General features: G+C 59.0%; 4 protein-coding genes across 4 annotated transcripts; 2 read left to right on the forward strand and 2 right to left on the reverse strand.

Moving 5' to 3' along the window:
* Positions 1-502: 502 nt before the first annotated feature.
* On the reverse strand, positions 503-2,913 carry D7B24_003423 (uncharacterized protein; the record flags this gene model as incomplete). Its single annotated transcript, XM_028637614.1, has 2 exons — positions 503-2,605; positions 2,686-2,913. 2 exons carry the CDS (start codon positions 2,911-2,913, stop codon positions 503-505), a joined length of 2,331 nt encoding a protein of 776 aa, XP_028499170.1.
* Positions 2,914-5,184: 2,271 nt separating this feature from the next.
* KRS1 (lysyl-tRNA synthetase) lies at positions 5,185-7,750 on the forward strand (the record flags this gene model as incomplete). The annotated part of the gene is made up of 12 exons (XM_028637615.1): positions 5,185-5,447; positions 5,504-5,574; positions 5,621-5,888; positions 5,957-6,101; positions 6,154-6,249; positions 6,301-6,406; positions 6,457-6,537; positions 6,593-6,666; positions 6,720-6,915; positions 7,014-7,381; positions 7,477-7,660; positions 7,740-7,750. 12 exons carry the CDS (start codon positions 5,185-5,187, stop codon positions 7,748-7,750), a joined length of 1,863 nt encoding a protein of 620 aa, XP_028499171.1.
* Positions 7,751-8,074: 324 nt separating this feature from the next.
* COX15 (Cytochrome c oxidase assembly protein cox15) lies at positions 8,075-9,588 on the reverse strand (the record flags this gene model as incomplete). Its single annotated transcript, XM_028637616.1, has 2 exons — positions 8,075-9,155; positions 9,230-9,588. The coding sequence occupies 2 exons, from the start codon at positions 9,586-9,588 to the stop codon at positions 8,075-8,077; spliced, it is 1,440 nt and encodes a 479-aa protein (XP_028499172.1).
* Positions 9,589-10,003: 415 nt separating this feature from the next.
* Positions 10,004-12,826, forward strand: D7B24_003426 (uncharacterized protein; the record flags this gene model as incomplete). Its single annotated transcript, XM_028637617.1, has 1 exon — positions 10,004-12,826. The coding sequence occupies one exon, from the start codon at positions 10,004-10,006 to the stop codon at positions 12,824-12,826; it is 2,823 nt and encodes a 940-aa protein (XP_028499173.1).
* Positions 12,827-13,900: the final 1,074 nt, after the last annotated feature.

Raw genomic sequence — 13,900 nt, forward strand, 5'->3', positions numbered from 1 at the left:
GTCAGCAAACTTCGTCAGTCATCTTCCTTCCCCCCCTGTCCGGCAGCCCGTTGCCGAAAACACGCGGCGCAGCTCAGCAAATGTCAGCCACCAGGTCGCATCGTCGACGTGAATTGGTCAGCAGCCTTTTACACACGACAGCCTGATGTGGGATTGTGGTTGCCTACTCTCCATGATGACCACATCCCACAAGCTACATGTACCTAGGTAGACAAGGGCGGAACGCGAAATAGGCTACACACCGGAATTAGGAATGGATGGAACTTGTCATTAATCAACTGCCTCATGCAGTACACCCCTCTGCCGACTCGACGTGCCGAACGCCTAGACTCGCGCCCGCGACACACAACGGGAATCGTCTCGTCTCATCTCAAACGACATCCTCTACGCTTGATTCTCCGATTCTCCCCCACATACCGCGGCCCCCCACTAACCTTCTGCCCCCTGGGGCCGTCCCCACGGTGTAGAGAATCCACATCTAGGTACCCAAGACAATGCACATCTACGTCTTCTTTCTCGCCTCTGTGTACTCGTCGTCCTCGTCTTCCTCGCTGCTGTCGTCGCCAATCTCAATCTTCCTGACGTCGCCGCTCTTCCGCCTGCGCAGCTTCATCGCCTCGCGAATCTTCTTACTCGCCACCTCAAACCCACCCTGCGAATCGAGCGTCGTGAACCCGCTGACAGGGAACCCGCCTGAGCCGAAGCCACCGCCGCTGCTGCTGCTGCGGCTGCGGCTCCTCGACCGCGACGGCGGCCGCGTCGAGAAGATGCCCACGCCGCCAATGTTGCTGAACGACTCGTTGCGCGGCAGCCCGCGGCTCGACATGGTCGTGTTGCGCCGTCCGAGCGACGGCGGTGTCTGCGCATCGTAGTTGCTTGACGCATCGCTGTCGCGTCGCTGACCATATGGCTGCTGCTGCTGCTGCTGATATGGCGGCGTCGAGGGCCGGCCATCTGCTGTGGCTGCCGTGCCTCGGCTGCTGCCTTGCGAGTCTGCCACGAGCCGCGTCTTGTCAAAGTCGGGAAACATGTCGGGCCCCAGCGTGTTGATGACGTCCGTGACCTCCGTGCTGAGCTGTGCGCGGCGTTCGCGCAGGTGGTGAATGTTGTAGCTCGACGCCGGGTTGAGGCACAGCACGAGCGGCCGCAGCGACTTGAAAATATCCATGCCCACCTCGCCAAAGCGTAGCGCCGCGAAGCTGATGCCCACCATGAGCGGCCACATGACGAGGTACGCCGTCCACCACGGCACCCACGCCGGCACCGTGCCCCAGAGGTGGTCGACGTAGACGCGCCACGTGACGACGGCCGAGTAAAAGTTGTACAGCGTCGGCGCGAAGAAGATGGCGACCATCAGCTTCCACGTCGCCATGACGTCGCGGCCCTGGATCTTGACCGTCGATCCGGCGAGCGCCTGCTTAGCCTTGCGGATCGAGATGACCTTGGCCGCAATGAAGACGGGCGCGAAGAGAATGAGGCCCGGCAGCACGCCGACGAGCAGTGTCAGCAGCTTGCCGATGCGGTAGATGAGCGTCAGGATGACCTTGGGCGTCGACATTTTGCCGTACTGCACCTGGTGGTCGCGCAGGTTGACGTAGCGCAGCTGCCGGTTGTACTCCTTGACCGCCTTGGACAGGTGCACGATGCGCTCGTCATCCTTGTACCGCTCGTAGCCCAGCGCCAGTCGCCGGTTGAGCTCAATGACCACCGGCAGCGGCAGCTTCTTGCCAGTGGGGTTGTAGAGCCGCCGCGCCGCCTGGATGAGCATGAGCGTGTCGTAGTCGGGTGTCGAGACGGTGACGGCGCTGAGAATCTGGTGCGTTGTGTCGAGGAGCTCGCCAATCGCCTCGCGTCTCTGGTTGTTGCGATACATGTCGATGATGCGCTTCGGGATCTCGTACGGCGCGCCAAACTCAATGACAGCCCGCGACCGGAACTTGTGCGCGTGGAAGTAGTTCATGCCGACCGGCACGATTTTCAGCCCAATGTCGGGGTCCTCGGCGAGGGCACCCAGCGCCATGATGGCGAGGCCGGCCTTAAGCGGCAGGAGCTCCGTCCTGTCGTGGCTGCCGCCCTCGGGGAAGATGCCGACGCAGCCGCCGTGTCCCAGACGGTTGAAGACGGCTTCATACACCTTGGTCTGGTCGACCTTGGGCGCGAGCTTGTACTTTGTGCCTTGGAACTCCTCCGAGAGGCCGCTGCCGGCACCGTCGTCACGGCCCGTCAGCTGGCGCATGGGAATCTTGCCCTTGAACGCGCGCTTGATGCGAATCTCCTCGGGGCTGACGATCTCGGCAATGTCAATGCTGGCGCCCGTGTGGCCCTTGGTCGAGGGCAGGAACAGCATGCCGCCGACCTCGCCCTCGCCCTCGCCAAACTTTGTACCGACGCCGCGAATCAGCGTCGGGTCGTTGTCGGGGTCGGGCAGGTAGATGGTGCCGGTGCCAGGCTTCGCGGCATCCTGAGGGCGGCCAACAGGCACGGAGCCGACCTGGCGCGAGCCCCAGCCGATGAAGCCGTGAACAGATTTCTGGGCGATCAGCAGGCTCACGCGACGGCCGGCCTCGTTGCGTAGGGTTCGGTACAGCACGAGGGCGTCAACAAACTGGGGAAGCAGAGATATGTCAGCAAAAAGCGTCGAGAGTATAGGCATCATCTCGACGATGGTGGGGGAAGGCGACGAACCTGGTTGGCATGCGGCGCGGCGACGAAGAGAACGGGACCGGTCCGTGGGACCTTCCACGTGCCTCGGGGGTGAACCTCGCGGAAGAAGAGGTCGACCAGCACACCCATGACCCAGAGGAAGAGGTCGTATTTCCACGGCACCATGGGATACAGCTCCTTGGGCCTCTTCTTCGATATGCGGCCCGTAGGCGGCGCCGCGGCGGCGGCCTTACCAGGCTGATCGCTCATGGTGGGCGAAGGTGTCGAATGACGCAATCTCTGCGCACGAACAGAGGGGGGGTATATGTGTGTGCGTATGTCTCGAGCGAACAAAAAGTATATAAGGCCGTGGGGATGAAAGGAGATATGTTTACCCCGTCATGTCGTTGCGATAGCAAGGCGAAGCAAATGAGGTACCTGGAAGACCACGCGACAGAAAGGGGAGGGGGCACGGGGGTATCAAATAGGCAAGAAGACGTGTGTCGGGCTTGTCCAGAGGAAAGAGGTAAAATGTCGTGGATGTGCGGCGACGCGAGCACACATGCAGCCGAGCAGCACAGAAGCAGACGAAGTTGAGGATCGGGCAGGGAGGAAATGCTGGGGATCTGCGAGATCAATCGGCGACTGTCCGAGCTGCCGGCGGTGGTGGTGGTGGTGGGATGTAGACGGCAGGTTTTCGAGGCTGGCCGTGTCGGATCAGGTTGATACTAATGGGCTGGATGGATTGGATGGATGAGCACACTCGGGAAGGTCAGCACCAAGAAAAGCGCCTTAACCCGGAACAGGGCATGGGGCAGGCAGAGAGCTGAGGGGATCGACGGGGGTCGGACCGTAACGTCCCATTGGCCCGAGCCCCGCGGAGCACCCAACAGGACCCCCGGAAACCCCCTCCACAGGGCCCGAGCACCCGCTAAGCCCACTGAACCGAACCGAACCAGCAGTGAAAGACGACCCCCCCAAGCCCCCCCAAGCCCCTAAACCTCCGAACCCGACAGAGAAAACCCTCAGGGAGGAAGGGCTCCAGAATCACATGAAAGAACTGTAGGCTGGCTCGTCTCATGCCGCTTCTTCTGCCTTGCCTTCCATGGAGCCTCATCTTACTGCTCCACTTGCAACGAGATCAAGAAAATTCAAGATCGGAGGCCGGATGTAGCCGCGGCCACGTCTGCCTTTCCCTTGACGGTTCTTTTGGCCAGGCTCATCCAGCAGGTCTTTTGGAAGGCTTCGCAGGGAGGGTCAGGACCTCGAATGATTCGGCCCCCTCAGTGCACCCCCCCCTGACGCATCGTACATGCGGTGGCATGACGCCAATGCCATGCGCGACCTCATTGTTGGCTACGAGCTGGCTGGGTCCAAATTCTCTTGATAGGCTCAGGCGTCGGCTCAACAAAACCAAAATATGGCTGCAAGCGACACTGGACGCGGGGGTGGAAGCATGTACAATCATGAGACACGAGAGACTGGGCATCATCCCTGTGGGTGGGTGGTGTCTCATCGAAGCTGATTCTATCTTCCATCGTTCCCGACGGCGGGATTCGGCCATGGCATGCCAGCCATCATTGATGTCTCACGCTGCTGTCTGTGGGCAATGTCGTCTGTGGGCAAAGACCTTCATGCCAATGACTTTTTCGAAACGACATGCAGACTGACTGTCCTTGTCATTGCGTGTGCTGTTTGCACTTCTGTCCGAGACAGGAGCAGAATGACGACTGTTGGTGGAGGCTGCAGCTTTCCTCGCTGAATTATGTGCTTGCATGCAAAGGCCGTCTCGGCGCAGCAGTGGTGCGAGCAAGGTGGAGAGGCCGCCGCATGTTGCAGAGAGATGTATGTAGTTGCAATGGCGAGGCACGACGCCATGCCTCGTCTCCGCATTCACAAGGCTCATCGCTTCACCACCAACATTCATCATTTGCCATGTTTCGTGGGATCTACCTCCATGTATATAGTAGTGGAGACCAAGCCCTATCTATACAGTACACATCTGGACGCTTGGTTTTTGATTTTTCTTTTCAATTCTTTGTTCCATCATGGCCTAAGAATCGGACCTCAGTGCAAACCATCGATTCGAGATGGTGTCCCTCAGTACCTTGCCTTACGGTCCCTACCTAGGTCCCTACCTGGGTCCCTACCTACATACCTTAGGTACCTGCCTAAGGGATGTAGGTATTAGTGACGACAACGTCCAGCAAAAGAGGCCCCACCTCTATCGATAAGCTACAGTGCGCAGAGGCCGTGCTCATCTGCCCCTCGTTCCGCTGCTCGATTGCCCCTCGTTGCTTTGGCCCATCCGTGAGTCAGGGTCAAATAGTCACAAATTACCCCGCCGCGACATAATATCGTCCAACGGCACCGCACTCGGGGGCTTCGAAATTTTTGTCCGATATCACAGCACGCCGCACGCAGCACGCGACACGCAATTACCCCCCTTCTCCGGATCGCTCTTCGCCAGGCCATCCGCACGACAAGAAATTCATCTAGCATCGTCGCCGTTGGCACCTGATTGCAAACGACCCCTCCAACATGGCCGACTCGAGCGCCCCCGCCCCGGCCCCGCCCACCGAGGCCGTCGCCAACATGCACCTCGACAGCGTCACCGGCGAGATGGTGTCCAAGAGCGAGCTCAAGAAGAGACAGAAGAACCGTGAGAGGGACGCCAAGAAGGCTGAGAAGGCCGCTGCCGCCCCTCCCAAGCCCGTCGCCGCCAAGAAGGACAATGCCGAGGCCGACGAGAAGGCCCTCGACCCGCGCCAGTACTTTGAGATTCGCTCGCGCGCCATCAACAAGTGCGCCATCGCCCCGTTCTTGTCAACGTCTGAGCTTCGCCTGCTGACCAGTCCAGGCTGCGCGAGAACAAGTCTCCCGACCCTTACCCCCACAAGTTCCACGGCAAGCTTGACCTCCCCTCGGGCCGTGGCTATTTTTTTCCTTCTCAACCTTGCTGACCTCTGACCCAAAGTCGACTATGACGCCCGCAAGTTCACCACCAATTTCGGCCACCTCAAGTCCGGCGAGCACAACAAGGACAAGATCCTCCGCGTCGGCGCCCGTATCTACAACAAGCGCGCCTCGGGCTCCAAGCTCGTGTTCTACGATGTCCGCGTCGAGGGCGTGAAGGTTCAGGTCATGTGCCAGGCCCAGGAGGTCACCGGCGACGTCTCGTTCGACGACCAGCACCTGCACCTTCGCCGTGGTGACATCATTGGCATCGTCGGCTACCCCGGAAGGTCAGCAGCCATACCGCTCTTAAGCTCTTGGGGGTTCCTGGACGCCATAGCTAACCCCCCGCATACAGGACAGCGCCCAAGTCCAAGCTCGAGAAGGGCGAGGAGGGCGAGCTCTCCATCTTCGCGACCGAGATTAAGCTCCTGACGCCCTGCCTGCACAACCTCCCCGACGAGTACTACGGTCTCAAGGACCAGGAGGAGCGTTTCCGCAAGGTATGCACGCCTTCGGACCGTTGCTGCAGGGTCAACCGCTGACGAGGAACAGAGGTATCTCGATCTCATGATGAACGACCGCAGCCGCAACACCCTCATCACAAGATCCAAGATGGTCACGTACATTCGTCGCTACCTCGACGAGAGGGTCAGTATCACTGCGAGTGCCATGCTGAAACCATTGCTCATTCGCTCCTAGGACTTCGTCGAAGTCGAGACCCCCCAGATGAACGCCATTGCTGGCGGCGCGACTGCCAAGCCCTTCATCACCTACCACAACGAGCTCGACATGACCATGTTCATGCGTGAGTCCTATATGCTCTACGTAATGATGCAGTGTCTGACTTTTGCCCAGGTATCGCCCCAGAGCTGTACCTCAAGGAGCTTGTCGTTGGTGGCCTGAACCGCGTCTACGAGATTGGACGTCAATTCAGGAGTAGGTGCCCGTGACCACACAGCATAGTGGGCTGGATGACTGACTTGGGTCGCAGATGAGGGCCTTGACCTCACCCACAACCCCGAGTTCACCACTTGCGAGTTCTACGAGGCGTACGCCGATGTCTACGTGCGTTTGATTTGCTCTCGTCTCGCCCGACTCGATGCTAACGCGGTGGACAGGACCTCATGAACACCACCGAGGACCTCGTCAGCGGCCTCGTCAAGCATCTCACCGGTGGCTACAAGACCCAGTTCCACACGCAGACCGGCGAGGTCTACGAGGTCAACTGGGAGAAGCCCTGGAAGCGCTTCGAGATGATTCCCGAGCTCGAGAAGCAGACGGGCGAAAAGTTCCCTCCCTCGGACCAGCTGCACAGTGCGTTCCCTATTTCGCTGTTCTGCACCTATTTCTTTTCCCTTTTTTCCCTCTCCACTCTGTTATGAGCATCAGTGCCCGACTAACATACGCCCCAGCCGCCGAGACAAACGAGTTCCTTCGCGGCGTCCTCAAGAAGATGAAGCTCGACTGCTCGCCCCCGCTCACCAACGCCCGCATGATCGACAAGCTCGTCGGCGAGTACATCGAGGAGCAGTGTGTCAGCCCCAGCTTCATCTTCGGCCACCCGCAGGTCATGTCGCCCCTGGCCAAGTACCACCGCTCCATGCCCGGTCTGTGCGAGCGCTTCGAGGCCTTCGTCTGCAAGAAGGAGATTGTCAACGCGTACACCGAGTTGAACGACCCCTTTGACCAGAGGCTGCGCTTCGAGGAGCAGGCCCGCCAGAAGGACCAGGGCGACGACGAGGCGCAGATGATTGACGAGAACTTCTGCATGTCTCTCGAGGTACGTTGAGCGCCGTGCTCCCATCGTGCACAATGCGGCAGCGGAAGATTGCAGCATACGCAGACAAAGAAAGAAAATGGGCTAACGCTGCGCAGTACGGTCTCCCCCCCACCGCCGGCTGGGGCATGGGCATCGACCGCATGGTCATGTTCCTGACCGACCACTACACCATCCGCGAGGTCCTCGCCTTCCCCTTCATGAAGGACGACACGCAGAAGCCCCAGCAGAAGCTCGCCGCCGAGGAGGTCGGCATCGAGCCCCTGCCCGTCGAGGGCATCGGTACGTTAGCCGCAACTTCTTGGCTCATCATTTGCCATGACCATTCATGACCGTTTCGTGACTAACGACAATGCCTCAGCCCACAAATAAACAATCGTCTGCCCGGCAAGCATCAAAGGGGGAGAAAAGGTTTGCATGCTGATCGTAAATGTCGTGCTGAACGATTTGAGAAAAGAAAATGGAATAGTATTCAAGCCTCGATACAGGCCCTCTTTGAAGTAAAGAAAAGGTCAAAGATGTCTAGAGAGTTGAGGTGTTCTACAACGGATACGGAGGTGGAGGGTTTTTGGTAGACCAGAAATGAAACGCCTACTTTGGGGGGGTACCCCTATCTGCGATGTGATAGTACATGCTTATACATGATGCGTTCTTGTGCTGTTTCGTTACAAATCCTGCTAGTATACAGGCGTGTGTTCATGGCTTCTTGGGCACCTGCACCTTGAGCTTCCGCTCGAGCATGGCGAGCGTAGACTTGGGAACACGCAGGCGGTGTCCGAGGATGAGGACGCCCGTCAGCAGCGCCAGGCTGCCGGCCTGGTGGGCCGAGGCGAGGGGGATGGGGACCATGTAGATGAGGGTGCTGATGCCGAGGGCGGCTTGCAGGCAGACGAGATGGACGACGCCGAGCATGCCCTTCTTGGCGTCCTTGGGCAGGGCGGCGCCGACGCGGCCACGGCGCGAGTACACGAAGAGCGTGAGGATGGTAGTGAAGGTGGTCATGGCGAGGATGCGGTGGTCGAGCTGGACGGTGCTTGGGTTCTCAAGCATGTTGCGCCACCAGAGGTCCGAGCCGTCGGCCTTGCGCGAGTAAAACTTATCCCAGAGCTCCGCCTCGGGGGGCGTCAGGCCGAGGCCCATCTTGGGGAACTCGTTGTAGATGAGTCCGGCATCGAGACCGGCGACAAGGGCGCCCGACATGGCAGTCGTGAAGACAAGGGCGGTGAGGCCGTAGATGGAACGGCGGAACGGCGTGATGGCAGCGTGCTTAAGGACGTGCAGGGACTTGACGGCGGCAACGGGGTCAGCCGTCAGCTTGCGCGTGCGCAGGATGGTCAGGGCCGTCAGGAGCATCCAAGAGTAGCAGGCAAAGGCGGTGCCAAGATGGGCCGTCAGGCGGTACTGGCTAACCCTGGGGTGCGAGCCAGGGGCAAAGAGGTCGTCCTTGAGGCCAGACTTGACCATCCACCAGCCGATGAAGCCTTGGAAGCCAATCAGCAGGGAAATGCCGAGCAAGTTGGCTGCCATGGGCTTGGAGACGCGGCGTCGTGCGACAAAGTAAAGGGCAGGCAGGACAAAGGTCATGCCGACGAGACGGCCCCAGACGCGGTGGCTCCATTCCATAAAGTAGATCTGCTTAAACTCGTCCATGGTCATGTGCGGGTTGAGGAGCGCAAACTCGGGCGAGGCGCGATACTTGTCGAACTCGGATTGCCAGTCTTCAAGGGTCGAGGGAGGTAGCGAGCCGGTAACGGGACGCCACTCGGTGATACTGAGACTGGAAGACGTTAGTTGTTGCCACGGAGCATGACTTTTGATGCTTCAGCTGGAGCGGAACGTGCTTAAACATACCCAGACTCGGTCAACCTCGTCAGGCCACCCCAGACGACAAGACCAAAGACACTAACAGCGCTGCCCAGCAGCCAGATGGCGACAGGCTTGGAGGTCGTCTTTTCGGGAAAGGACTTGGTCGCAGCCTTTGCAGCCTCCTTCGCCACAGACGGCGCAGCCTGAACCTGCTCAGCCGCGGCATTGGCCGTGAAGCTCATAGATGGTGCCTTTGCGACGGCATACTGGCGGGATCGTACGATGTTGATGATGCGTGATGGTGAGCGCAAGGGAACATGCTGATGCTGGCATTGGCGGCAGACAATTGCTGGAGTCGACAGCCGAACGGCTAGTCGACGTAGACCTGGGGCGAAAGACGCCATGTTGGCCAGCAATCGGGGTCGGTGGTGAAAAGCGTCGATCTGAGGGTGCTTGGTGGGTGATGTTAAGGTACAAGTCCAAGGTGGGATGGAAAGTCGAGAGAGAGGCTCTGGACCCTAAATGATTCATTGGATGGGAAATCCAGATGCTCCGAGTGGACTCGGGACTTCAAGATCGGAGGGTACGTACCCGGTTTGCACCCTGTCAAGAGCCCATGTGGACCCCTGCTCGTCCTGTCCAGCGACAGTGGTGCCACTTACAGGGGTCCCCCACTGTAAAATCCAGCTCACCGCTTTGCCCACCGCGGCAGAATCAGAAAAAGTCCAAATTGTCCAGCAGGCAAGCACCTCCGAGCTTCAGTGGGCAAGGCGCCGATTGACGACAACTACATCAAACCTCACCAACTCGATCGACACGATGCCCGGACGACAGGCACACGGAAGGCCGCTCATCTCTGCCAAGTCGGCGCCCAAGCCGCACAAGAAATCCAGCCAAAAGGTCCGCGCCCGGGCTCTCGACGCCTTTGGAATCGCCTCCGAACAGTTCCCCACAAAGGAGAAGAAGACACCGCGGTTCCGTGAGATCAATGCCGATGTTGGACGCAAACACAGTCGCGAGGAAGATGAAGAAGACGAAGACGACGAAGACGACGAGGACGAGGCCCAGTCGAGGAGGAAACGCGTGAAGCCCTCGGCGGCCCCCACTGGCGATGACGAGGAGGATGAATTCGGCAGCGACAGCGAGGGCAACGAGTGGCGATACGGTGTCGGCGCCGATGACGATTCGGAGCTTGACAGTGACGAGGCGTTTGGAGAAAGCGACGAGGAGGAGTTCCAGGGCTACACCTTTGGCAAGAGTTCGAAGAAGAAGACCAAGAAGACCAAACAGGACGATTCTGACGATGACCACCCGTTCGACGACCCGGAAGACTTCGACGCCGGAGACGATGGTGACGACCTCGGAGAAGACGCCATTGACCTGGCGCAGATGCTCGATATGGCGGAAGACGAGTCGGACGAAGAAGGAGAGGAGGGAGAATCTGACGAGTCTGATTCGGACGAGGACGATGCGTCCAGCCCACCATCGTCCGACGAGGACGACGAGGACGATGAAGATGTTGATTCTTCCAAGCTCGATGCTCTGCAAACCTTCATCTCTGGCTACGGTGGCGAAGACGACAAGGAGGATGCTCCGGATGGATCAAAGCCCCGCCAGAAAATTAGCTTCAAGGACCTCGGCCTCGCGGGCGTCAAAGACCCGCAAATGAAGAAATCCATGAAGCTCATGTCCAAGGAGGAGAAAGAAGCCCGCCCAGGGGGCGCTAAGAAACTTGCTATTCCACTCGGCAAGCGCCAGCAGGACAAGCTGAGCCGTGCTGTTGCGTACGACAAGACAAATGAGACTCTCGATCGCTGGACCGACCGCGTGAAGCAGGATCGTCGCGCCGAGCATCTCGTCTTCCCCCTGCCCGAGAACGCGCAGGATGCGGGCCTCAACCACGACGAGCTGGCGCCCATCACGTCCAAGACGACAGGCAACGAGCTGGAGCAGACCATCATGAGCATCATGGAACAGAGCGGTCTGGCGCTGAACAAAGAGGAGGAGAAGCGCATCAAGGCCAAGGACAACCCGAACGAGGGTCTCTCAAAGGAGGCGCTCCAGGAGCTCGTCAACCAGAAGCGCCAGGAGAAGGAGCTACGCTCGCGCGAAGCCAAGCGCAACAAGCGCATCAAGAAGATCAAGAGCAAAGCGTATCACCGTGTGCATCGCCGGCAGCGTGAGCGCGATGAGCTCAAGCTTCACGAGGCCATGGCGGAGGCGGGTGAGATCGACTCGGAGGAGGAACGCGATGCGCAGGACCGCGCGCGCGCCCTCGAGCGTGTTGGCGCTCGTCACCGCGACAGCAGGTGGGCCAAGGCCGGCAACTCGAACAAGCGTGCTGTCTGGGATGACGACTACCGCTCCGGCCTTCACGACATGGCCCGTCGTGAGGAGGAGCTACGACAGCGCAAAGAGGGCCGCGCAGGTAACGCTTCGGATGATGATGACGACGAATATTCCGACAGCGGCTCCGAGGACGGCAAGAACCGAGACCTCCTGGCTCAGCTCGACAGGGCGGAGAAGTACGACGATGATGAGCCCAAGTCTGCTCTCATGAAGATGAAGTTTATGCAGAAGGCCGAAGCTGAACAAAGGGCCGAGAACGACGCCATGATTGCGCAGATCCGCAAGGACCTTGCCTCCGATGCCGAAGACATGTCCGACGAGGAGGTCGAGGAGATTGGTCGCAAGAAATACGGCGGTGAACAGTCTTCCATCTCCGCGCCAGCCTTGATGGCTGCCCGCGAGAAGAAGCGTGCCGCCGCTGCGGCAGCCGCCGGGGAAGACAACGACGCTCCTTCTGGGAAAGCCTCCCGCCCCAAAGCCGACGCCGCATCCCTCAACATCGGCACCTCCATCACAGCCGACGGTACCGCCCTGAAGAGCGACGCCTGGTCCTCCAATGAACCGCGCCGCAAGAACAAGAAGCACGCGCCCGTCGTCGACACGATCAGCACGACCGATATCATCAAGGCCGGCTCCAAGCGCGTCTCAAAATCCACCAAGACATCGGCGGCCGGTACCGAGATGGACGTTGACGGCGACGATGCGGACCTTCACCTGCCCCTCGCCATCCGCGACGTTGACCAGCTCGATCGCGCGTTCGCCGGTGACAATGTCGTCGAGCACTTTGCGGCCGAAAAGGCCGAGATGGAGACCGAGCAGGACGACAAGGTCATCGACGAGACGCTGCCGGGCTGGGGCAACTGGGTCGGCGACGGCGTGTCAGCGCGCGACAAGGCGCGGCACAAGGGCAAGGTGCTCCGCAAAGTCGAGGGCATCAAGAAGGCGAACCGCAAGGACGCCAAGCTCGAAAAGGTCATCATCAACGAGAAGCGTATCAAGAATGTGAGGACCGCCCATCTCCCCGTCTCCTCGTGCCTCTTTTTTCTCCCTGTATCCCCCCCACAGGCCTCTTTCGGATACCAGACGCGAACGCAGCTAACGAAAACGCAGAACGACAAGTATCTCGCCTCGCAGCTCCCCCACCAGTTCGAGTCGCGAGCGCAGTACGAGCGCTCCCTGCGCCTGCCCATGGGCCCCGAGTGGCAGACCAAGGAGTCGTTCCAGGACGCGACGAAGCCGCGGGTGCTGGTCAAGCAGGGCATCATTGCGCCCATGCTGCGGCCGACGCGGTGAGGGCTGTTCGAAGATTGCTGGCGGGTCGGAGCATGATGAGGACATGGCCAGATGTCTGTTGCATCAAAAAGCGTCTTTTTTTTTCTTCTTCTTTGTTTTCGGGCATGTGGGATCTACAATCCGCAAATAGAATGCTCATAGAATCACGCCGTATATAACTACATCTTCTCAACGCTGCCTCCGGACAAGGTCATGGCTGCAGGTTCAGATGGAGGCGCGAGCTATGTGTGATACCATGCTGCTACAAAGTAGCGATGTATGTGTGCCATAGTCACGCGATCCAACATGTCGCTTGCTTACCGGCATGGAACCTTACTGTGGATGTGACCATGAACTCGCGGCCTAGTCGTCGAAGATAGATGTCAGATGCGTCAACCCCCTATGCTCGTTTCCTACCTGGCGACAACACAACGTGGAGAGGTGCACCGGCCTGTTTCATTGGCTCTTCCAAGCCTACCGACGCAGGAGATTTGTCGTTATGGAATCAGCATGACCAGCGCAACTCTCTGGCGTTTGTGCCCAGACTCGGCGAGCAGCGTCTCTCACAGGGACTCCTCAGCTCACAGATACTAGACGAGGATGGCAAGCCCTCGACTGCATCATAGACTGCATCATCATAACCTGCATCGTCGTTCTCCATGAAACGACAGTCACCACATTGTACATCCGGCAGACTTCATCTTGCGAAATTGATCTTGTTGACTAGCATTACGTACGCAAAGCATCGCAACGCAGCCGAGGACCCTGCCAATTGCAGGATCACCATATCCCTTTTTTTCTGGGAATCGAGAGGTCAGACCTGCCTGCCTGACATCGCCGCACCGTGCCGCACCGTATGTTACATTGAAAGTTGTTCGTACTTAAAGGAAATCATACACTGTAAGGAATATCTTTGCGACCTCTTGTTTGAAAGGTTTGTTTGAGGTGGACAAGTCCGCTATTTGCGACTTGTACCACTATTGATCGAGGTCATGCGTGGCCTGCCAAAAAGAAAAGTGGCCGTTTCAGCGACTGAAAACGGCCGTCGAGAAGTGAGGAAATTTGTGGTGGAACTGGCGAGTCTACGCGCCTTCA

Source organism: Verticillium nonalfalfae, assembly GCF_003724135.2.
Source record: "Verticillium nonalfalfae strain VnAa140/NRRL 66861 chromosome Unknown scaffold_2, whole genome shotgun sequence".
In the NCBI taxonomy this organism is placed as follows: domain Eukaryota; kingdom Fungi; phylum Ascomycota; class Sordariomycetes; order Glomerellales; family Plectosphaerellaceae; genus Verticillium; species Verticillium nonalfalfae.